General features: G+C 53.1%; 1 protein-coding gene across 1 annotated transcript; it reads left to right on the forward strand.

Moving 5' to 3' along the window:
- Nucleotides 1–537: 537 nt before the first annotated feature.
- KY (kyphoscoliosis peptidase) lies at nt 538–21,136 on the forward strand (the record flags this gene model as incomplete). The annotated part of the gene is made up of 12 exons (XM_084267206.1): nt 538–670; nt 1,671–1,733; nt 4,069–4,131; nt 6,097–6,171; nt 6,351–6,392; nt 7,001–7,051; nt 9,752–9,834; nt 10,184–10,292; nt 11,660–11,777; nt 16,691–16,879; nt 17,554–17,744; nt 19,205–21,136. The coding sequence occupies 12 exons, from the start codon at nt 538–540 to the stop codon at nt 20,104–20,106; spliced, it is 2,019 nt and encodes a 672-aa protein (XP_084123332.1). The 3' UTR covers nt 20,107–21,136.
- Between the last annotated feature and the right edge of the window lie 1,976 nt (nt 21,137–23,112).

The following is a 23,112-nucleotide window of genomic DNA, read 5'->3' on the forward strand; positions in this document are numbered from 1 at the left end:
TATTGTTATTATTTACACTCCCAAGCATCCTTTGAGGGTCTTATTTCCTGGGGGGAGGGGATCAAAAGAGAAAGCCTTTTAAGGATTTCTACCAGCGCCGGGAAGCGAATCCCCCCCAGCGACCAGGGCTGCAGAGGGATTTGAGCATAGACAAGTGCTTAAAGCTGAAAAGGGCAGAGGGAGAGGAGGGGGAGCCCGGGGGCGGTGGGGGGGGGGGGGCACACTCTGAAACCAGACCCCCTCTCCCTGACCCCAGCCAAACCGCGGCTCCTTCCTCTGCTTTAGGAAACCCATCCCTCCCGCGATTTCCTTTCCAAGGTGACTCGTAACCTCTTCATTAGGGTCGGCTTTGGCAGAGCATTCACGGTGCAGTTGGCAGGGCCATCCCGGCGGTGCTGCAGCTTTGGGGTGTGTGTGTGGCGGGGGGGGGTTGGGGAGGGGGGAGCTCGCTTGCCTTTCCAAGGGTGGAAAATAAACACGGCAGCTCGCAGCAGGGCAGCTGCTCAGCAGGAGTACCGGCGCCCCGGCCATGCTCTGATGGGTACCATGGACTTTCAGACAGACCCCAGCGCAGTAACTATCAACTTGCTGCTTATTGTGCACCCCGAGGAGGCAGCGAGCGAGCGGAGAGGGCAGAGAGAGGGGCAGACGAAAGGCTGCAGAAGTGCAGGTAACGTCCCGCCGGCCGCCAGCGCGAGGGAGGGGATGGCTACAGGTGCTGCACCAGCTGCTGGGGACACGGCCAAGCAAAGCAGCAGCTTTGGGGCAGGGTTGGGCTTCCCCCCCTCTCCACTGTCCCATTCTCCTCTGCTGCCAAAGCCCCAAACTCCAGCGGGGTTCTTTGCAGAACCCCAGTGTGCTCTCGCCGGTGCTGCCACGGCAGGATTGCCCCTGGCTCATGCACCGTGGTGTGCAGGCTCGGTGCCTGGCTCCGGTGCACGCCCAGGGCACGGGGAGGAGGCAGACACTGATGGACCAGGACTATGTTCACACCTTGCCTTGCCCTGCCCTGCCCTGGCCCCGAGATGCCTCCACCGGCTCCGGCAGCTGTGCAAGGGGAGCAGGGTGAGAACCCAGCTGTTTTACCCCAGATCAGCACCAACTGCAATGAAGTAGAGGGACAAAGCTGTTTTGTTTGAAGCATGCCTAGGCTTTGTCTCCAAGGATGGCTCCTCCAAGCCAATCATAGCTACAGCTTGGGATGGTCTCCCTGGTCCAGCTCCTATCCTTCAGGGGATCTTCCAAAAAGCTGCCACTCTGCTCCACAACAGTAAGGGGACCCTCCCTGCCAAAGCAAAAGGAGAAGAAGGAGCATTCCTGCTCTAAAACCTTGGGGGAAAGCTAGATTTCCAGACAAGCAGGCTAACAAGGACAGGCAGAAGCTGTGTCCGTGCTTCACCTAACCAGGTGCCCAGCACCTACCCAAATGCAAACCAGCTCCGTGGAAGCAGCTTGGACTATTACCCTTTCCTCCTCCCAGGATTTTCTGCTCAGCAAACAGGGGCTGCAGCAAGCGCTGCAGGGGAGCCAGGGAAGGCAGAGCCCGATGACACCCAGGTTCATCTGGAGCCATGAGTTACAGGAAGGGTTTTGGGGGGGCTTGGTGTGCAGGCAGAGCCAGAACCCCATTCCAGGAGGACAGCCCCACCGCTCACGTTTGTGTTTTATAGGTTTGCAGGATGATGGAAACGGAAACAGCGCGTCACGGGCACCTCAGGGGAGAGACCTTAACGGTATGTCATCTTCTCACCCATCTGATAAACTAACCATGGTACGTGCCACCCACGGTCTCCTCAGTGCTGTGGCTGGGATGTGTGCTGGTGGCCCGGCAGAGCCCGTGCACGGCGATCTGCAGGGGACTCTCCCGCGAGCTGCCGCCGAGCTCGGTCATATTTCAGGTGCGCGGAGCTCTTACATTTCACAGCCAGCTGATGGCAGGGGAAATTCAGTGCCCTAAATCGCTCCGGTTGCAGATGGAGCTTCCAGAGCCTTCCCCAGCGCTTGCACAGCTTAAGCAGGGTCTGGAGCATGCAAGAAACCATTGGGGTTTTAAGCCATCTATCCACCAGTCCCTTCTTCACAATTGCTATCCAGGAATGGGGTGGCTACTGGTACTGAACATCCCCCCCCTGCCAGTTCCTTGCTTCTGCCCTCAACCCTTGGGGAGGAAGAGGATGGAGAAGCTCCCAGGGATGGGAATCACCCCATCCATCTGACCTGCTTGCCTTGGTAGTCTAAGCCTAATGTGATGCTCAGCAGGGAAAGGCCAGGGTGAAGGTAAAGCGAGGCAGAGGGTAAAGCTCACAGTGCCAGCAGCAGATCCTAGATATGCCCAAGGGGAATTCTGCTTCCACGGGGCATGTGATAGCGGCACACAAACCCAGTATGATGCTGGGTAGGAGCCCTAAGCCAAGCCCCTCTCACATCAGCGGTGCCAGGACATTGCTCGTAGACCGTGAGCGAGCGATATCTCACAGCAAGATACATCTCTGGGGGGGTTTCAGATAGTTTGGGGTGTTTTTTTTAAACAAACCTGACAAGCCTTAGACACCAGCTAACAAAAGCCTCCACTCTGGGGAGCAGATAAATAAATATTCAATGTTCTCTCCTCCCATCACACTCCAGAGGGTCTGTAGCCCCAGCTACAGAGCCAAGGCAGGGCCTTGGGGAGGAGGGAGCGGGGATGGTAGGGATCAGTCATGCGCTGAGCGAGTGGATGGAGTGTGCAGACAGGAAGCCTTTCTGTGAAGATCGAGTCCCCAGGAGGGGGTTCAGATGCAAGAGGAGGTGCAGGCATCTGATGCTGTTCAGATGCCGGGGGAGCAGGCAGAGCTCCCACTCCCCTTGTGCTGCAGGGGTTAACAAATCCCCCTTAACCAGCACCTTGGTGAAGGCTCTGACACCCCCGAGCAGCTGGGGCTGCAGCAATGTTTGCAAAACCTATTACTCCAGCCTCCCACCCCCTACCCCACCCCCCCCGCCCGCCGAGGCGAACAAGCTGTGGCCACAAAAATCCGATCACCCACTGCTCGGATCCCCATCACTTACACTCTGACCTTCTGGGTGAGCTGTGACAACCAGGTTCCTGGTGGCTGGCAGGACAGTGGTCCTGTGATGCTTGGAAAGGAGCGAGGAATCACAGAATCCCAGAATCATAAGGGTTGGAAGGGACATCCAGAGCTCACTGAGTCCAATCCCCTGCCAAAGCAGGGTCCCTAGGACAGATTGCACAGGTCAGTGTCCAGACAGGGCTGGAATATCCCCAGGGATGGAGACTCCACAACCCTCTGGGCAGCCTGTCCCAGGGCTCCCTCACCCTCACTGAGAAGAAGTTCTTCCCCAGATTGGTACAGAACGTCCTGTGCTCCAACTTGAGGCCATTGCCCCTTGTCCTGTCCCCACAGACACTGAGAAGAGGCTGGCCATGTCCCCCCGTGTCCCACACTTCACATATTGATAAACACTGATCAGATCCCCTCTCAAGCTTCTTTTCTCAAGGCTGAACAGCACCAGCTCACTCAGCCTTTCCTCATAGGGGAGATACTCCAGGCCCTTCATCATCTCCATAGCCTCCTCTGGACTCTCTCCAGGAGATCCCTGGCTTTTTTATCCCAGGGAGCCCAGAACTGGACACAACACTCCAGGTGGGGCCTGACCAGGGCAGAGCAGAGTGGGAGGATCCCCTCCTGTGACCTGCTGGCCACACTCCTCCTGATGCCACCCAGGATCCCCTTGGCTCTCTTTGCCCCCAGGACACACTGCTGGCTCATGGCCACCCTGTCATCTACCAGGACCCCCAGGTCCTTCTCTGCAGCAGCTCACCCCCAGCCTGTACTGATACATGGAATCACCCTGTATCAAGCACCGCCCCCCCAGACACCTCTTTCCCCAGGCTGGAGCATCCCTGGACCACGAGCAATCAGGCTTCGAAGCCAGAAAATGGGCTTAGGCATCTGGGGTGGTTCCTTACTTTGCTGCTGGGCAAAGACAGGGGTTTAGTCTGTCTCCACACCGCTGGGCACCTCTGCTCCCCTCAAGGCACTGAGATGTTTTTCTTTGCCCATCCAGGCCGGCGAGTCTCCAAGGAGCCCTGTGAGCAGACACAAGCCGTTACATCCTGCTCGAATGAAGGTAAGTGGAGAATGGTTTATCAGAGCAGGGCTTCAGCCAGCTCCTGCCCAAGCTGTTGGGGTATTTTTTTGTTAATTTTGTAATAAAATAACCTCAGAGCACCCCAAAAGAGCAGAAAAGCCCCACCTTGGCAACTTTGTGATCTTGAGCATGAAGAATTAAAAGTCCCAGGGGATCCCAAAGAACCCTTGGGTCTTCTGGTGAGGATGCACAAGGCAGGTCCTGGAGCACCCACCACCTCCCTGACCACCAACATGCAGCACAGACATCATTGGAAAGAGCAGTAAAAACATACTCCTGCCAACACCAGGCATTCCAGCACTGGTGGAAGGGTTTACAGGCTGAAAGAAAGAATACTGGCAGAAGTTTAGCAGGAGACAGCAGGTTGTAGAAGTCCTTTCATGAGGTAGACCCTTGGAAGCACCACTCAGAAGCACTTCCCTGGCCAAGGATTTGTCTGTGCACACAGAACGAGAAGTGTGAGCATTTCTTTAGGAAAGATGTCTTAGGAAAAGGAAGAAACATCATAAAAAGCCAACAACAAGGAAAAAATGGTGTGGAATCTGGTTTTTTCATTCTTTAAATGCTTTTTAACCTCCATGGGAGAAGGCATTCCTCATCCTTCCACTGGTTTCTTGAAAACAAAGAATCCGAATTTATGGGGGAAAACTGAGAAGGTGGAAGAAACTCACAAACCCCCCAGGGTAAAACTCATCCTGAGAAATACAAAGGGACCCCTGGGAACAGGGAAACCTTAATGAAATGGTACCACTGGCCCAAAGTCACCTCTTGGAGAAACAACTTCATTTTACCTTCGAATGAACTGACAGGATACACCAGCCAGCTCTCATCTTGGCACCCTGACACGTGTGAGCATCCCAGAACTGAAGTGAAACTCTGGGATTTAAAAGGGGTTTTATGTTTTTTCTGGCTTTTTGAGGCTTTAAAGGACACAGAACTTTGCTGTATAATCACAGGAGTTAAAAAAAAAACCTAATCCCAACCCCAAAACATCTTTCTCAAGTTAAATTTTGAGGAGAAACTCAAAGTGCACATTCCTACCTAATGAGCTGGTTCCAAGAGCTGCCTTGGAGGAAGACCTCTTATGTCATGGACTGGGCACAATCCTGGGAGGCAGCACGTGTGATGGGATGGCAGTGGTAACACCTCAACCTTCAGTCTCCAATGCAACTTCCATCTGATCCGAAATGGGGAGCCCACGGGCGTGCTGAGGTCCGCTGGGGAATCTAAGGGGCTGGAAGACCTTCTGAAACACTCCCCACCAAAAGGTCTGGATAATTTGTACAGGACACTCTCTAGCTTTTTCCCTTGTACTCTGAAACTTTAAACAGGAGAGCCCCTGGGTTTCCATCTGAGGCTGCTCTGGAGCATCACAGCACACAGAGCTCCAGTCCCACGGCACGCTTGGACCGCAGCCGGCTCTGCGGGGACGCCGCCTCTTACAGGCAACGGCCTCTGCCAACGGTTTTAATACCACCAAGTCAAAGCATTTTCACAGCCCTCAGCCTTTTTCTGTTTGATTCCAAGAAAAATCAATGCCAGGAATTGATTCTCTGCTTACCATATCTCCATCAAGAGCTACTTAACATGGTGATAAGCCTTGTTTCTTTAAGCTGCTCCATGCTCCTCACTGGGGACCTCTGTCTCATCCCTGAGCTGCTCTCTGCCCCATCAGGCTCTAACAGACTGGCTTCTACTCTTTAAGAATCACAGATCATGCCAGAGGTGCCCAGAGGCTTCCTGGCTGTGTGGTTTATCTTCAGGGTGGGTTGTTTCACCAGGAAAGCCAGGTGCTTCAGTACCTTCACAGTCACCAGAGCTGCCACTGCCTTGGCTGAAGTGAAGACACAGCTTCAGCAATGCCTCAGCAGGCACTCCTCCTCTTCTCCTCTGCATCCCGGTCAGTTGTCCCTTTCTCAGGGAGTTTGTCATCATTTCTTGCAGGAACCCAAGTGACAGTGGAGATTCATCCCAAGGATACCACCCCACAACTCTTCAAAAAACTGTCCTTTGGAAAAGGTATGGCCAGGGGACTTCGCATCCCAGAGGAGGGGTGGGAGGGAGAAGGGGCTGCATCCTTCCCTTTGCAGGAGTAGGGAGAAGGGGAAGAAGCCCTTGGGGTGTGCAGGTAAATGCTGCACCCCTCAAGCCTGGGTAGGGCTTGTGATGGCTGCACTAACCACGCTGGGTCGTTGCAGGTCCCCGGAGGCTGCCCAGCCTGAGAGGTCAGGACTACAAAGGTGAGGCCCAGCTCTACTATGGCACCTGTCCTAACCTGGCCCCTGCATGGCATGTTGCTCCCAGGAGGAACTCCACTCCCTTCTCCCTGTCCAGGCTCTGGAGAGGATGCCAACCCCTATGGCTGCTCTCCCTGCCAGGCTGCTGCTGCTGGACCCTGCCAGTGCCTAGGACATGAGGAGCAAAATCCTCCTGCTCCTGAGGCAAGAGGAATCTCCTCCTCTGCAGGCTGTGGGATAAAACGGGGATGACAGTCTGGGGGCTCTCAGAACTCTTCCAACTGCCACTGAGCTCTCTGCAGAGTTGTCAGCTAACAGCTCCAGAGCTCAGCTCTACCTTCATGCCCACCTAGGGGGCTTGGCAGGTGGTGGGCAGGGTTAGGTGTCCCACCCCTGGAGAACTGGCTGCTGCAAGAGGGGACGCAGACCACCCGCTTGCTTCACCCCGCTCCCCTCGGCACCACAGGCCGCTGCCATCCATGTCTCTACACAAGGGAACAGGCAAAGAAAGACCCTCAACTTCCCTTGTTCCCCAAAACCCCTTGGTTCAGTTTGTCCTTTGTCTCCTGCCAAGAGCTGCATGGCTCACACTGCCTCCCCCGATTTGCCAGGTTTCCGGAGGAACGAAGCCCCGCGACCGCCCGGAGGAAAAGACCTGCATGGTAAGTACCAGCTGTGTCCTCGCCGGAGGGACACAGCGCGGGGCAACCCCGGCCAGGGAGCCCTTCAGTCCTAGAAACAGCCCTAAATGCCCAGACAAGGGATTTAATTGCTATTCCCACAAATAACACAGTCACAGAATCACAGGGTTAGAAAAGACCTTTAAGATCATCAAGTCCAACCATTCCTGTCCTGTGCTGACCCAGATCCCTGAGCACCTCATCTCCCCACCTGTTAAACACGCCCAGGGGTGGGGACTCAGCCCCCTCCCTGGGCAGCCTGTGTCAGGCCTTGACAGCTCTGCCAGGGAAGAACTTTTCCCTCACATCTGACCTGACCCTGCCCTGGCACAGCTTGAGGCCATTTCCCCTTGTCCCATCTCCTGTCCCCTGGCTGAAGAGACCATCGCCCACCTCTGCACTCTCCTGGCAGGTCAGTGTAGGCAGTGATAAGGTCTCCCCTCAGCCTCCTCTTCTCCAGGCTGAACACCCCCAGCTCCCTCAGCCGCTCCTCATAGGATTTGCCCTCCAGCCCCTTCCCCAGCCTGGTTGCCCTTCTCTGGACACGCTCCAGAACCTCGATGTCCTTCTTATGGTGAGGAGCCCAGAACTGGACCCAGCACTTGAGGTACAGCCTCACCAGTGCTGGGTACAGGGGCAGAATCCCCTCCCTGGACCTGCTGGCCACTCTGCACCTGCAACCTGACAAAGGGGAAAACTGAGAAACAGTTTAACCCCCACAACCCCCCGCCCCCAACAACAGCCAACATCCCCTTCCCAAAAGGTGAACAGTAACTTTCAGAGCTGTAGAGAGCAAGGAACCTTTAAACACATAAATTCAACTTATTTAGGTCAGCAGAACAGCCCTTCTCAGGGAAAACAGAGATAAATGGACAGGACCAGTAAAGAAAGAGACACTGTGTGCCCACACGCCAGTTTTGGCAGATGGGCATGAGATGGGTGTCAGGCACCGGGTGCCTGCATCCCGCCTGGCAGGCTGCACCCTCACCAGGACACAGGACAACCCGATTGTCCAACAAGAGCGAGGGTCTCATTAACAAAATGCCTTCACAAAGTCAGGAATAAACCTTCTGGTGACCTCCCAAGCAGGCTGGAGCTGGCAGGAAAGGGGCCCAAGCCCTGTTTCAGGCAGCTGGCTTCTCAGCATCCTAGCACAGGATGCTCTCAGAGCCACTGGTGCATCCCTTGCTGAGTGGGCAGCAGAGGGGTGTCCTGCCTGCTTGGTGAGGGTCACAAACAAAGCAGCATGCCGCCAGCAGAAGCCTCGTGAGGGCCACTAAGATGATCAAGGGGCTGGAGCACCTCTCCTGTGAAGACAGGCTGAGAGAGTTGGGCTGGTTCAGCCTGGAGAAGACAAGGCTCCAGGGACACCTAATTGCAGCCTACCAACACTTACAGGGGTCCCACAGGAAAGTGGGAGAGGGGCTGTTCCCCAGGGAGTGCAGGGACAGGCCAAGGGGCGATGGCTTCGAGCTGGGAGAGGGCAGGGTTAGGGGAGATGTGAGGAAGGGATTCTTTACTGTGAGGGTGATGAGGCCCTGGCACAGGGTGCCCAGAGAGGCTGTGGGAGCCCCATCCCTGGAGGTGTCCAAGGCTGGGTTGGATGGGGCTTTGGGCAGCCTGGGCTGGTGAGGGTGTCCCTGCCCATGGCAGGGGGGTGGGACTAGATGATCTTTGATGTCCCCTCCAACCCAAAGCACTCTGTAATTCTATAATTCTCTGTGCCCCCACCACACCCCAAGGCAGGTCACTGCTCCTTGTCCCCTCTCTCCAGCAAACAGCAGCTCTATGGCACCATTCTCCCACCTCTCCCAACAGCATTTTCCCTCTGTGATCTCTTTCAAATCCTTGTTCCCAGAGAAATAACAATCCTACCTAGAGAGGTGGGCGAATCTCTTTAGTCCTGCATGGCTCTGGCAGCCCTGACAGGCACAGGGATCGCTGCAGAGCTCAATCCTTCTCTCACTGGCTCGGAAGAAAAGAGTAGGCTGAGCAGCCAGCAGTCCAGGGCAAGACGTCCATCCGATACCTCTGTGCACCCAGCGATAGCTGGGACGCTTGGGCAGCTCACTGATGAGAGAGAACAGCATCAGCTCCTTCAGAGGCTGTTAAAAATTAACTGAGCTGACTAATTAGGGCAAACTCTTAACCCTGTATTCACACCAGGTAGAACTTTAGGGCCTGCAGAGAGGCTGAGGGGCCGGCACTACGGTTTCAGTCCAACTGCTCCCTGCTCTCATGTGCTCAAATTGGTGCAGAGCTGCAGCCCTTTACTGGAAAATCACCATCAGCAAACCCAACAAGGAAGCCCCTTGCTGGGGCTCAATTTTCAAAGTCACAGGGTTTTTTTGCCAGGGTTTCCACAGCACGGATTTTCCCCAAGATCCCCATGTTACCCTGGGCACTCCCATACAATATCCTGGGATTTTCTGTGCCTCCCGGCTCCAGCATCTCCCAAATTATACCAGCCCAGACAGGATGGCTCCTGCTTTCTGTGCAGCTGGCAGGGATGTTCAGCGAATGCACTCCTGTCCTCTGCTCCCTAAGCACCCGCTGATGGATGTCTCCACGGGTCAGGCAGGAGCTCTGAGCTGTCCCCCTGTTCAAGCATATGGCCAGGAAAAAATATTCCCCCCCATGCTCCCTCCCTCCCTGAGACAATGACAACTCGTTTCTTCTCAGCATATCCCTGGGACAAATCCTCACTGAAATCCATACCCGTGGATCTGCAGCAATTTGAGAAGCTGGATGCCTACGTGTTAAAAGTAAGTCTTGCTTTTGCCAGTGTCCCCCTTCCCAGCACCCCCCGTGGGGCCATTCCTTGAGATGAGCTCCCAGCACTAACTCCAGCATGGTCTGAGCTATGGGGACAAGTGCCTCAAAACCTCCCAAACAAGGGAAGAACCTTCCCTGTAAGCAGAGAGCCCACTCTAGGACAGGAACTACAACCAAAAATACTTCCAGCTTCATATTTCTGGCTTTCATGAATCTTGAGCTGCATCAGTCTCAAGGCAGGTGGGGTCTCTCTGGCTATAGGAGAACAAGGGAGCAGGGAGGGAGGGAGATCTACCATTTCTTCACCACAATCCTGCAACACTTCATCCTCACAAACAGGTGAACGTCAAGAACAGCGTAGAGGAACTCGTTAAAGCCCTGCTCAAACAAGCCCGGACTGACCTGGAGAAAGTCCGTGCCATATGGATGTGGATATGCCATCACATAGGTAGGTGGAGACCACCTGTGGAGAAGATCAAGCTGTTCTGTCACCCGTTGCTCTGCCACGGCAGTTTCCTATGTAACCCAGGAGTTAGCTTCATGGGGTGGGTGGGAGGAAGGTTTTGGGATGTACTCACCCAGAAGTACAGCCAGAGGTTGCCTCGGGATCTCCTTTTCCACGCTCCCTCTCCTAGTGCTGCCAGGCCCCACAGGGTCTGTGTCGGAGCTGTTTCTTCTCACACAATGCGTCCCCAGCTCCTCCCCAGCGGTGCAGCCATGCAAGGCTCTCTCACCTCAGCAGCAGAGCACGACACCAGGCTGCCCAGCACCACAGGCTTGGCTGTCACCTCCAGAGCCACCCAAGGCCACCACAAGTTTTAGCCCTACCACCATCCTGAATGCCTGCACCCCCCCAGCCTGACACATCAGTGGGGTGAAAGGCTTCTTACCCCCACAGTCCTGGCTTTAGCCCCACCACCATCCCAAATGCCCACACTCCCAGCCTGACACATCAGTGGGGTGAAAGGCTTCTTATCCCTCCAGCCCCATCCCCTTGGTGCAGGGAAGCTGGACGTGCCACGTGACTGCATTTTGCATAGTGGATGCCAAAAACCTTTCCCTAAACCCTGTGAGCCAAGCTGAAGGCAGCCGCCCAAGAAGCCCCTTAGATAAAAGGCAAGTGGTGGCACTGCTCATCAAAGCACAAATCCAGGGCCTTGGGTTGGGGATCCCCCCCTCCTCCCTGGTTCTTTCACAGCATTAACAGGAGGAGGAAGGAGCTGATGCAGCGTTTCTTAAGAGCTCTGTCAGAAAAAAACCGTCTGTATCTTAAGAAGGGGGTTACAGACGTGACCCAAGGTTGGTGGGTGGTGAATTCACCTTCCCAAACCAGTTCCTCGAGCTCTGACCAGAGGGACCCTGCTGTGCTTCCAGGCATTACCAGGCCTCATTGCAGGGACTTCTCAAACAAGCAGCTCTTTGGGTATTTATAATACAAATTGCCCATGAAGAGTGCAAAGAGCACAGGGGTTTGCTCTGAGAGCAACCCAAGGCTGGCTCCCTCAAACGCCAAGCACTCTGCTCTTTACCGGGAGGTCTTGCACCAGGACAGCCCCCAGGGAGCCCCACAGCCTCAAAAAAAGACACATTTCCCCCCACACATTCGGCTTTGACTGCAAAATCCCATCCCAGGCTTAGAAGAAACGGTGGTCAGGCCTTGCCTCTCTGCCCCCCACCAGCCACCCATGACACCCTTGTGCAGCCCGTTCCTCTTGGCTCAGGGGATGAAAAGCAATCCCAGGGTTGCTCCTGCTGCCCACCCGCCCCGTTGCCCCAGGCTTTTGGATGAACTGTTGCCCGCGTTCCTTCCCGCAGAGTACGACGTAGTGGGCTACCACGACAAAAGCCAGCTGCTGAGCAAGCCCATCGACGTGCTTCAGGCAGGGAAGAGCATTTGTGAGGGCTACGCCGGGCTCTTCAAACACATGTGCAGGTAAATAAAGCTCAGGAGCGGTCGGTGCCGGGGCGAGTTGCCGTTCAGCGCCATTGCCATGCCCGTTCTGCCTGCCTTTGCCTTGACTGATGTGACTTGAAGCAGGACATGCAACTTCAGCTTTCGAACCCTGCTGTGGGAAAAAACAGCAAGTCCTAGAAAGGGCAATTTTGCTCCCTCCTCCACGCACCCCCCCCCCACTTTTCCCCCCTGCCCAGCATAATTTGCTTGGTGCCATCTGCTGAGCTTCGCATTGCATTACGGGAACGGCAGATGAAAACACAGAGCTAATTTGGTTAGGAGAGGCCAGGTTTTTCCTTGGAGCGTCTGCATGTGAAGGTTAAAAGCACAGCAGGACTGAAGCAAGGAGCTCCCACCCATGTGAGAGGTGGGCATGGTCCCACAAGGAGCTTCTGGGAGATGCTCCCTGCCCTCCGCTGCAGCATTAGCCTGGGGGACACTGCCACATGCTTACCACACCAGCACCGCCAGCGAGGCCGGTGCAGCGATTCCCATTTTATATGGAGCCACATCAGCTTCTTGACAACTAAACCCCAATTCTCCTGCCTGCAAAACCCTCCAGCTGCCTTCACTGGGGGTTAGTTGCATAAGCAAGCAGGGGGTTTCCCTGCAAAGGAGATGAAGCAGGACTTTACAGTCAGGAATCTGTTTCAAGGACCAGGCAGCACCTTCCTCAGCAGGCAGCACAGGTACCTTGCAATTCATTGCACAGCAAATCCCATCTCCTTCCCATTACTCCAACCCAGTAAAGCAAGGGAACAGCCACTGTGCCGGGCAGCCCTCAAGGGGTGCCACAGGGAAGAGCAGCATCTCACCGCTGCACACACAATAGTTTGGCATAGAGGAGTAGTGAAGGTGCCTGGTAAGTTTGGGACCAGCCTTAGGTAGAAGGTTGGTCCAAGAGGAGAAATCTGGACTCCAGGACACAAGGTTGGAAGGGGTCTTCCAACGCCAGAAAGCAATGGTGTCCTTTCCTAAGAGCACAGGTCGGGTGGTGGCTCTTCCAAGGAGCATCTTCTCAGCAGAGCAGCCTCCAGCTACATGGGAGCTTTGGGAAAAATTAAAAACCTGGCACTTGTAAGGAGGAATTGGCTTTCCACACCATCCAAAAAGATTTGGGAAGGTTTTTGCCATGAAATTAACAAAACCTATAGGGAGAAGGGCAGATTAAAAAAAGCAAACCCAAAACTTAAATAAAATACAGTGCCAGGCACTCAAGTGGTGCACACTTCCAACCAGCACCATGCCCCACGGCACTTGATCCTGCTCCCTAAAGTGCAACCTAAAGAAACAGGAGGATGAAGTAGGAATTCATAACTGCATCTTATGGAACAGTTCGTAGCAGTTAGAAGTGGGAGAAATTTGCATCTGTTCATTAAAAAGCATATGCTTAGTTCATTAAAAACATTAATCTTTCCAAGGATATCTTTTACTATTTAAAGGCTCCGTTGATTTACTCTTCATTCCTCGGTTCCGGGGTGATTATTCATTTTGTGATTTGGGAAACCTCCCAGCCACCCAGCCTGGTGCTTTTGTCAAATGGTAGAGAAATATTGGGCTCTTCTCCTGGAAAGAAATAAAATCATCATGCTCTGTAACCAAAGACATCAAATCTTTCTTGCAAGGGGATCTCCTCATCCCTCCTTCTTGTGGCAGCTGAGGCACACCGGCGAGAGGCGAAGAGTGGTCATCTTAGATAAAGGCTTTTCAGACCAGACCCAAGTTTCAGGGGGGAACCAAAGAGCTTTGGGTTTAACATGCCTTCTTCTCCTAGCTCTGTTTGAGGCCACTTTTAACAACCAACCCGATTTGCCAGTCACCAGGAGCCCCCCCCTAAAGGTCCCACTGAAGTCAGTGGTTGACACTGATTGAGTCCTACTTGTCCCAGTGCCAGCAGAGAGGAGAGTTCCTGTTGCAGACACCACTCCATCACCTCCAACCATGGCTTCGGCAGCCAGGCTCATCCTGTTAGCCCAGAATCCCATTGCAGAGGCACGGTGGGCACGCGTAGCTGGAAGCTGGCAGCTTCCAAACATCAGGTGTAGCAGCCCTGAACATAGACACATGAGCTTCTGAGCAGCGTTTTAGCAGCACTTATAAAGAACCAGCTTCTCCACCAACAGCCAGACTGGAGTGGGGAGCATGGCTGAGCGAACCGGGGAGCGTAAAGTCACCGATTCCATAAATTTAGGGCAAACCCTCACAGTCCAGGCTTGGGAGAAATTCCTTAACCAGAATTAAACCCGAAGGCAAAACAATTACTTGCCCTTGAGAGGCTTCAGTGGGTCCTCAGGAGCAGAGCTGACCACAGTCCCCACAGCGGATCCAACCTCTGAGCTGCATTAGTCCACCAATAATCCAGGTTTCACACCCTCTTGCTTTTCCTGTTCTCTACAGCTTTCCTGCCTTTTAGGCACAGGAGCATTCACCTACCTACCAGCATAAACCATTCCATCTCCCTCTGGAGAAGGCAAACTGGCTTCATTTCTAAGATGAAATCATCAAAGTGAGTCTGAAATCAAAGGGAAGTAGAAGGTGCCCTTGAATTTCTGTGACTTCTGTAGCAAGGTCCTGATTATCTCCTACTCTTTAGGAAGCAGAAAAGCAACATCTCTTTTAACCTCCTCACTGCACACCAAGCAGATCTTACCAACTGATTCTGAACTCAGTTCTTCTAGTCCACCTTGTATTTAGGTCATCTTCCACCATCACATTGCCAACTCCAATCGTTTCTGGAGATCTTCTCAATCTTCTGCCTGATTAATTTAGCTGTAGAAAGTCATTTACATAAGAACAGAGACACGATCACCCTCTTCACCAATACAGGTTGGTTTAGCCTGGAGTTTGTCTGTCTGGTATCACAGAGACTGCTGCAACCATTCTAGGACTCTATGATCCTGTACCTTTGAACACATCCAAACACACGCTCTTCTTGCTGCTTTGCTGACGTTTACTGTGAGAGCAGAGAGAGGGAATGAAGGGCAGAACTCATCCCTTAATGTTCTCTCCCAATATCCCAGCTAACAGGAATGTCTAGAGAAGCCTAGCAGGATTAGACTCCAATCCCCATGAAATTGGTGGGAATTCGGTACCTAACTCCTGTTAGGCCCCTTAAAAACTCCTGGGCCAGCTCCTAGTTTCAGTTACATCATGTAAATCCAAGCTCTCACCAGTCTTGTCAGTGGAGTTGCTCCAGATTTACTGCCCAGCTGCGCGTTAGCATTTGGCTCACCGGGCGAGCGCGGGCTGGCGAAGCCTTTGCAGAGCACCTGCGGCACCGGGGTGCTCAGGGGCATTCCTCCCAGGCTTGCCATGGTCGCTTCAACCGCCTCGTGTGACAGCACCTTGCTACAGCCACACAACAGCCCCCGCTGAACGGGAGCTGGCACACGTGCCCCCTCCTCCTCTTCTTTGCCAGCCACCTTTCACAGGGATGGGGCACTGCCACGTCCCTCCTCTCTGTGTAAGCCTGTCTAGCCACTGCAGGCCACCCAACACGAGCTCCCAGTCAGCCCTTTGCTTCTATGCCTCATACTCTTTCTTCAAGAATTTAAGAGAGAATGTAAGAATACTGAAAGAATTTCAGAAAGAACTCAATCTGCTACTCGTAAGAGTATCAAGTGAGTAACACTAGGTCGCCCAGGTTGGTAGTTGAGCTGAAGCCACCACCGTCCCTTTAGATCAGCACCACCTCTGGGAAAACAGCAATCCTCCCTCCCAGCGCTGCGATTGCCAGCCAGCGTTTGTTACCAGACCCCGACTTCTTAACGACCCCACTAATTACCTTCCCCATAAATACCACTTTCCTCCCCAGTTAAAGCCACATCACGCTGCCAATCCCGCTCGGGAAGCGCACAGGGTTTATCACCTGAGGTAGCTGTCAGGGTTTATCACCTGAGGTAGCTGTCAGGGTTTATCACCTGAGGTAGCTGTTCCATGTAACCTTCCCCGCGATGAAGAGGAGAAATGTCAACACTGTCCCACCCCAAAGACAATCCTCCGAGCAAGGCAATTGTAGATTAACACCGAAACAAGACGCCCACGTCAGAGCCCATTGCTATCAGCGGCACAGGGCTCGTTAGCACAGTGCTCATTTACATCTTAGTTACACGTAGACGCAGGTAACCGTTATTGCTTTTAAAAAGTGACTATTTAATCCCCAGCACCCCAGGCAAGCACAGGCTCACTCTTTAAAGAGACTAAACCAGCAGGCACAGTCCTGTGAGGTTTAGAGAGCTTAGCTGGCGTCAAACACCGGGTCCGCTGCTTCAGAGAGAACACAGGCCTCAACAGAGGCACTTTTAATTTATAATTACACGGGCTAATTGTGGACAGCATCAAAGGGATTCCACTGAGTAACAAGACAGAGAGCGATTAAGCACACTTCATCTTTGCCATTCTCCTCTAACAACGCTGAGTTGACAGTGCGTTGAATGGAAAGAGAGGGAAGAGAAGCAACTCTTCCTCCCTGGGATGCTCTCCCTAAGCACCCACACAAAGTCTGTGAGAAATGAAGGGCCGCAGCCCACCACCCCAGCATCGTTACACCTTGGGTTACTCTTGCACGCCCATCCCACGCAGCCACTCACCAGCACAGCCCAGGAAAGGAGTCATGACGTTGGGGTGCAAGGGGAGAACATGCCATGACCTGGGTGTTTATCCTGGCAGCAGGGTCAGCAGTTTGGGTTTTCAAGGACAGGGTCACTTACTTGCACACTCAGACATTTCAGACCGGGTGCCTCCTCGCAGCTGAGTCCCGAGGAGCTGATGGAGCTGGCTCACTTGACCACAGGATGGAAGTTCTACAGACATGCTGGACTGGGTACACTGCAGAAGGATACCCAAAGGTTTAAACCAGACATCTCCTGCTGCATCTCATTGTTTCCTTTCAGTATTGCAGGAATCCACTGCATGAAGCTCTCGGGATACTCGAAGGGAAATGGGTACAAGATGGGGCAGACCTTCACAGGGGACTCTGACCATGCCTGGAACGCCGTCTACCTGGATGGAAGGTGGCATTTACTAGATAGCACCTGGGGAAGCGGGTCTGTTGATGATTCTTTCACCAAGTTCACCTTCAGGTAAAGAACCACCCTCTATGTTAACAGAGAAATCTGCCCTCCCTGAAGGCAGACGCAAGCTGATGGGCACAGTATCACTAAGCACTGACAAAGTTTAGGTCCCACAGCAAGACCCAGAGCCCTGAGGATGGTCCCTGGGCTGCCTATAGAAGGGATGGAGCCCATACCCGTGGAGAGGCTGCAGCCCTGAGCAGCAAGCCCTGTAACCGCTACAAGTGAACTCGTTTTGCTTATAGCTCCTTCAGGTTACACAATACTACATGGTGCTGGATGCACAGCTTTCAGCTGCCTGGGAGGGGGGTGCCTCCACACTCCCAAGCAAGCAGCAGTGTCTCTCCCTGTCTTCGGGCACCCACGGCTGCATGTGACAGTGCAGATACCCTGGTTTTACCCAAAAGCTCAGTGTTTGCCCTGGAAACAGAAGGCCAAAGCTCAGGTTCCCTTTCTGCCTGCGGATTTTCAAAGCCATCCATCTCAGTTTCTCAGCAGCCCCAAGCACTCCAATTACCCCCTGCTGAAAGAGCCACTGCTGCGCCTGGAGGGGGAGTGGGGGGGAGAGGCGGGGAAGGAGGGGGATGGGGGGAGGCGGGGAGGGGGTGGGGGAGGGAGAGGACGAAGAATTAACTCTTCTTCTAATTACCCATTTACCTTTAATCTCTTCCTTCTCCTTCCAGGTACAATGAGTTTTATTTTTTGACTCACCCGGCTCTCTTCATTAACAATCACTTCCCAGATAACAGTAACTGGCAGCTTCTTAAACCAGCCCTGACGCTGAAGGAGTTTGAGAACAACATGCTGCACAACAGCAATTTTTACATGTTGGGCCTGCTGACTGCACAGCCAGAGACACCTGTCATCCAAACAGGTAACACCGGGTGGAGGGGAAGCCGTGGAGCATCCGTCCTGGTGCAGCCCCGCATCCGCCGCACACGGTCGTGCACGTAGCCATGTCCATTGCCAGCTCGGTTCTGGCACTCAGAGCCCTTGGGGAAGAGGAGGGTCTTTCTCTTCTCTTTTTTTTTCTTCTTTAAATAACATTTATCAGCAACGCTGGTGTGAATTAAAGGCTGAGTGAGCTGGGGCTGTTCAGCATGGAGAAAAGAAGCCTGAGAGGGGATCAGATCAATGGTTATCAATAGCTGAAGTGTGGGACAGATGGGGACATGGCCAGCCCCTTCTCAGTGTCTGTGGGGACAGGACAGGGGGCAATGGCCTCAAGCTGGAGCACAGGGAGTTCTGCACCAATCTGGGGAAGAACTTCTTCCTGGTGAGGGAGCCCTGGGACAGGCTGCCCAGGGGGAGTGGAATCTCCCTCTTTGGAGATATTCCAGACCTGTCTGGACACTGACCTGTGCAACCTGTCGTAGGGAGCTGCTTTGGCAGGGGGTTGGTCCTAATGAGCTCTGGAGGTCTCTTCCAACCCCTGTGGTTCTGTGACTCTGTGAATTCGAGATTAAAACCCCTTCCTGGTGTTCCACAAGCTTGACTTACCAACTGAGGGTAAGAAGGCACTTCTTTATGCAATGCTCAGTGCTCTAAGTACAGCAGCTCTTTTACCATAAAGCTGTTCGGGTAGCAGGGCCAAACTACAGGGCTCACGTTTCAGATCTCCTTCCTCGGATTTTGGAAGAGCTGCAGGAATCAAACCAGATTGTTATTATTATGACCACAAAGAAGACAGAGTTGAAACTTAAAGGCAACAACATTTTAGAACTTCAGATTGTCCCCAAGCTGTTTGGGAACAGGCTCCTAGGGACATAGGGTATCTCCTCTCCACGTAACCGGGGGTGGGTGTGTGTGTGTGTTCCTGCACTTGGAATAACCATTCCGGACCAGCAATCAGGTCTAATCACAACTAATTAAGCCTTCTCAAGCACGTGAGCTGAAAGTGCTTCCAGTTATATTTCACACAGGCTTTAATTCTATAGGACCACAGCTCCATCTCAGGGTATAGAATCACAGAATCACCAGGTTGGAATAGACCTTTAAGATCACTGAGTCCAACCATCCCTGTCCTGTGCTGACCCAGATCCCTGAGCACCTCATCTCCCCGCCTGTTAAACACACCCAGGGCCGGGGACACAACCATCCAACTGGGATGAAGGCATTCCTCCAAAACAAAGGCCCCCCTTCACCTCTGCCTTTTTTGAGGGCCTTAGTGGAGAGCAGCCAAGCCACGTATGACCTGTCAGGTGCAGCTTTTTCTCTTACTATTAGGGAAGTGGCAATTTACTGGGACAGATGAGTCTCCCCAAGATGGGGTGCAGTGCAGACTACACTATACTTAAAAGTCCTCTGTGGTCTCTCTTCTTTTGCCTTCCACAGTAAATGGGAAAGCCTCAGTGTCCGTGGACTGCCGCTCTGCCACACTATTCACATTTAAGCTGAAGGGAACAGATGAACATGGCTTAATGACTTTGAAAAAACACGGGATGAAGCTGGACATCTACCCACAGAAGACAGGGAGCCACAAGCTGCAGATCTTTGCCAAACCCTCCAAAGCCTCCGAAGAAGTCTACAACTGTGTGTTAGAATACGTCGTAGAGTGCAAGTCCGTGGACAAGGCCATGCATTTCCCCAAGGACCTGCACCAGCCCGTGGGACCGAGCTGGTTCACAGAGCGACAAGGGTTCCTGAGGCCCTCACACCGCGAGCCCGTCATCCACACCAACGACGGGCGGTGTTCTGTCACCTTCACCCTGGGCAAAGACATAAGCGTCCTGGCCTCGCTGCACTCGGACAGCAGCAGCCTGACAGAGGACATGGGAAGGCGGCACATCATGCAAATCCACCGTGGGAACCAAATTGAGTTGAAGATCCACCTCCCCCACGCAGGCAACTTCGTGCTGAAAATCTATGCCAAGAAGAAGTCAGATCCTGGGAATTACGACTACATCTTCAACTACCTCATCTCGTGCCTGAACACTGAGGCGAAGTGGCCAGCGTTCCCACAGAGCTACAGCAAGTGGGCAGAAGATTATGAAATCCTGGAGCCGCTCTCCGGCTTGCTGCCGGCGAACCGCAACGTGCCCTTCAAACTCAAAATGCACGGGATAGCCAAGGTGCTGGTGCAAGCTGAGAACACTTATCCTCTCACCCGGAGCAGAGGCTACTGGGAGGGAACCTGCAACACTTCGGGGTGCCGAGAGGTGTTTGTGATGGTGCATGAGAACGCTAACCACAGCTTTTACTCACACGTCCTGAGATACGAGGTGGAGATCCAGTAACAGCCCCTCCCGGTGCTTTCACTCGCCTGCACGACCCAACGTTTCCAACGCGCCCCAAACCGATCCAGCTTCAGTTCTCTCCATCGAACCTGTTGTTTCAAGGGAGGCAGGACATTGCTTGCAGGCTTTCACAAGGCCAAGGGCTTGAAAAAGTTCAAAGAACTAGAAAATCTTGTTAAGAAGGGAGCAGCAGCAGGAAAAAGAACATAAAACCCTCACCAGTTTTGCAGTAACGCCGTCCAGACAAATGCTTTGAAGGAAACAACTGGCCAGAGGTCGTCCCGCATCGGCAGCAATTCTTGGTTTCCAAGTTAAGGACCAGAAGAAAAGTCTTAGGGTGGCTACTCCAAGAAGATACAACCTAGTTATGGGGCAGGATGCAGAAAGTACACACTGGTTTTGAGCAGAGATATTGGTCACGAGGAACTTGGGGATGTTTAAACTGCGTTTCTGTACCTCTCCAGTCAAAATCCATCCCAGGAGAGGAAGGGTGAAGTGTTCTCGTGCACGTCATTGTCTTACGAATCGAAGTGATTCTGCAAAGTGACTTTTTCCACTGACTCTTAAATACAATAAAGAAAAGGATTTTTACTTTTCCTATTAGAGCATTTGAATTGCAAACCCTTTTTTCCCCTACAGTGTTACCCCTGTGATGGTTCTCTCAAGCGTAGAGGTGTAATTAGAACTACAGTGAAATGGAGAATAAAGGTGTCAAAACAATCACTCCCTTACTCCAGCTCGTCCACGCGACACTGCAGCTACAGAACTTCAGGGGTGATGTGGAAGAGCAGGCTGAGTGACGTTATTATTGTGTACAAACTCTCTGGTGCTGTACTCTCGGGAAACTCCCCCCCCTTCCCCCTCCAATGCACAAGGCAAAGGTGGTCTTCTGGTGGACCTCCCCACAGACACGCATCGTGAGATGGAGCAGTATCTTCAGGAAGAGGCTCAGGTGTCCGTAAGCGTTAGTGTGACCCGGGAGTTACTAAGTTTGAGTTTGAATTTCAAATAAATCTGTTCCATTTTGCAATTCTATCTCCTTGAGCGAATGATACGGGTTCCTCCTCACAGAGCTGCTGGATTTTCCCTGCTAAATACCTGGGTCAATGTTACATTCCCCTCCTCCTCAGTGGAACTTACACATGATAGCAAGGGGCTCGCTGCCTCCCATCCCTCCTGCATCACTCCCTCTACCCCAGCTACCAGGCTCGAGTACCAGTTTTAACCAGGCTCAGCGGGTGCACAGGGTAGCCAGAACCATAGCAGAACGCTGGCTACCGTGGACACGAGTTGCAGGCACAACCACAAGGCATAAGCTAACCCAGTTTCCTCTACGGTGCTGGGAGTACAGCAGTGCTTCGGGGTCTTTTCATACAAGGAGGCTTGGTGCATGAAATAAAAGTAGGTTTTAGGTCCTCCACCAAACAGCGAAGTGTCTCTGCCCTCAAAGGCTGGCAGCAGCAGCAGATTCTCCCTGCAGGAACACTAACAGGCCTTGCAGCACTGCAGGCATCTGTTCCTGGGACAGAGATGCATACTGAGCTGCACAGATGCAGATGCAACAAAAGCCTCGTGGATTTTTTTGCTTGCCTGGGACCTGGAAGGCTGAAGCAAGCCTTGCCTGTAAGCACACACATCCTGGGTTTACTCTGGTCCCTAGCAGAGAAGCCTTTTTTTCTTAGATCTCGTTTTTCAGATCAAGGAGGACACATCTCAGTAGCTTTCCTTTTACAGGTCAAGCTGATCCAGTCAAATCCATCACTTCTTACAGTGGGAGGATAAGGAGGCGTCCCAGAGAGCCAAGGGGCTCAAGGACACGACTTCTTTTTTCCCCACAGGAGAGAGTCAAGTGATACTCAACTACACAAACCCCTCTGTGCAACCAAATACTCGATGCTCACCTAAACATACACAGCTAGTAGGCAGCCCTGGCAAAAAGCCTCTCTCCACAGTCCCTGCTCCTCGCCTCCGAGACTCCCTTCTCACAAGGTCTCTCTTTAACCCCACGTGCTCCATCTCCATCTCAAAAGTGGTGGTGGTGGGGTAGCTTATCCCATTGCCCTGTAGCTAGAAAGATTGGAGTCAATGTTCACCTGCAATTACACACAGGGATACAGGCACAAACGTACACGTTTAACCCCCCAAAAAGGAAAAGAGGGACCCAAAGCACCGTCACACCCATGGAAGAACATCTGTAGCACACTCAAGAGAGGCAAAGCCTGAGAGGGCTTCCCACTTCTACACTGGTACGAACAGGAGTGCCGCGAGTAAATCTCCCTATTTCTTCTTTTTGGCTTCTAACAGAAGCCAAACATCCAGCACAGCCCTGTAAACGCCTTTGGAATTCTTTAGTGCTATCAGAGGCATGAGTTCAAAGACACAAAACCCCCCCCTCCCTCTCCAGCTTCATTAATTATAAAGCTGCCAGGGCCAGGTGATTATTCCAAGGGATAGCTGACACTGCAAAGGCAGAGAAGAACGCCTGTGAAACCCTGCAGCCCCAGATAAAAGCACCTCAGAAGTCTGTACGTGCTGTGACATCTCCCTCCAGGATAAACAAGTCTTTTTCCTCCTTCTCCTTATAAAAAATGCACATTCTTCAGCACAGCCAAGACTCCAATGCCAGGAGAATATCTCTGGAACAGATGCCTCGGTTATCTCAGGACTGCCAGCTCCCCACCCCAGCTATTCTCCCTTAGCAGGCCTTGGGACAGCACCTTCTCTAATCTAATTTAGGGCAATGAGGCTGGGGAGGGGGCTGGAGGGCAAATCCCATGAGGAGTGGCTGAGGGAGCTGGGGGTGTTCAGCCTGGAGAAGAGGAGGCTGAGGGGAGACCTTATCACCACCTACACTGACCTGCCAGGAGGGTGCAGAGAGGTGGGCGATGATCTATTCAGCCAGGGGACAGGAGATGGGACAAGGGGCAATGGCCTCAAGCTGTGCCAGGGCAGGGTCAGGTCAGATGTGAGAGAAAAGTTCTTCCCTGGCAGAGTTGTCAGGGCCTG

The sequence above is a fragment of the Gallinula chloropus genome (genome assembly GCF_964237585.1).
Source record: "Gallinula chloropus genome assembly, chromosome: 8".
Classification (NCBI taxonomy): domain Eukaryota; kingdom Metazoa; phylum Chordata; class Aves; order Gruiformes; family Rallidae; genus Gallinula; species Gallinula chloropus.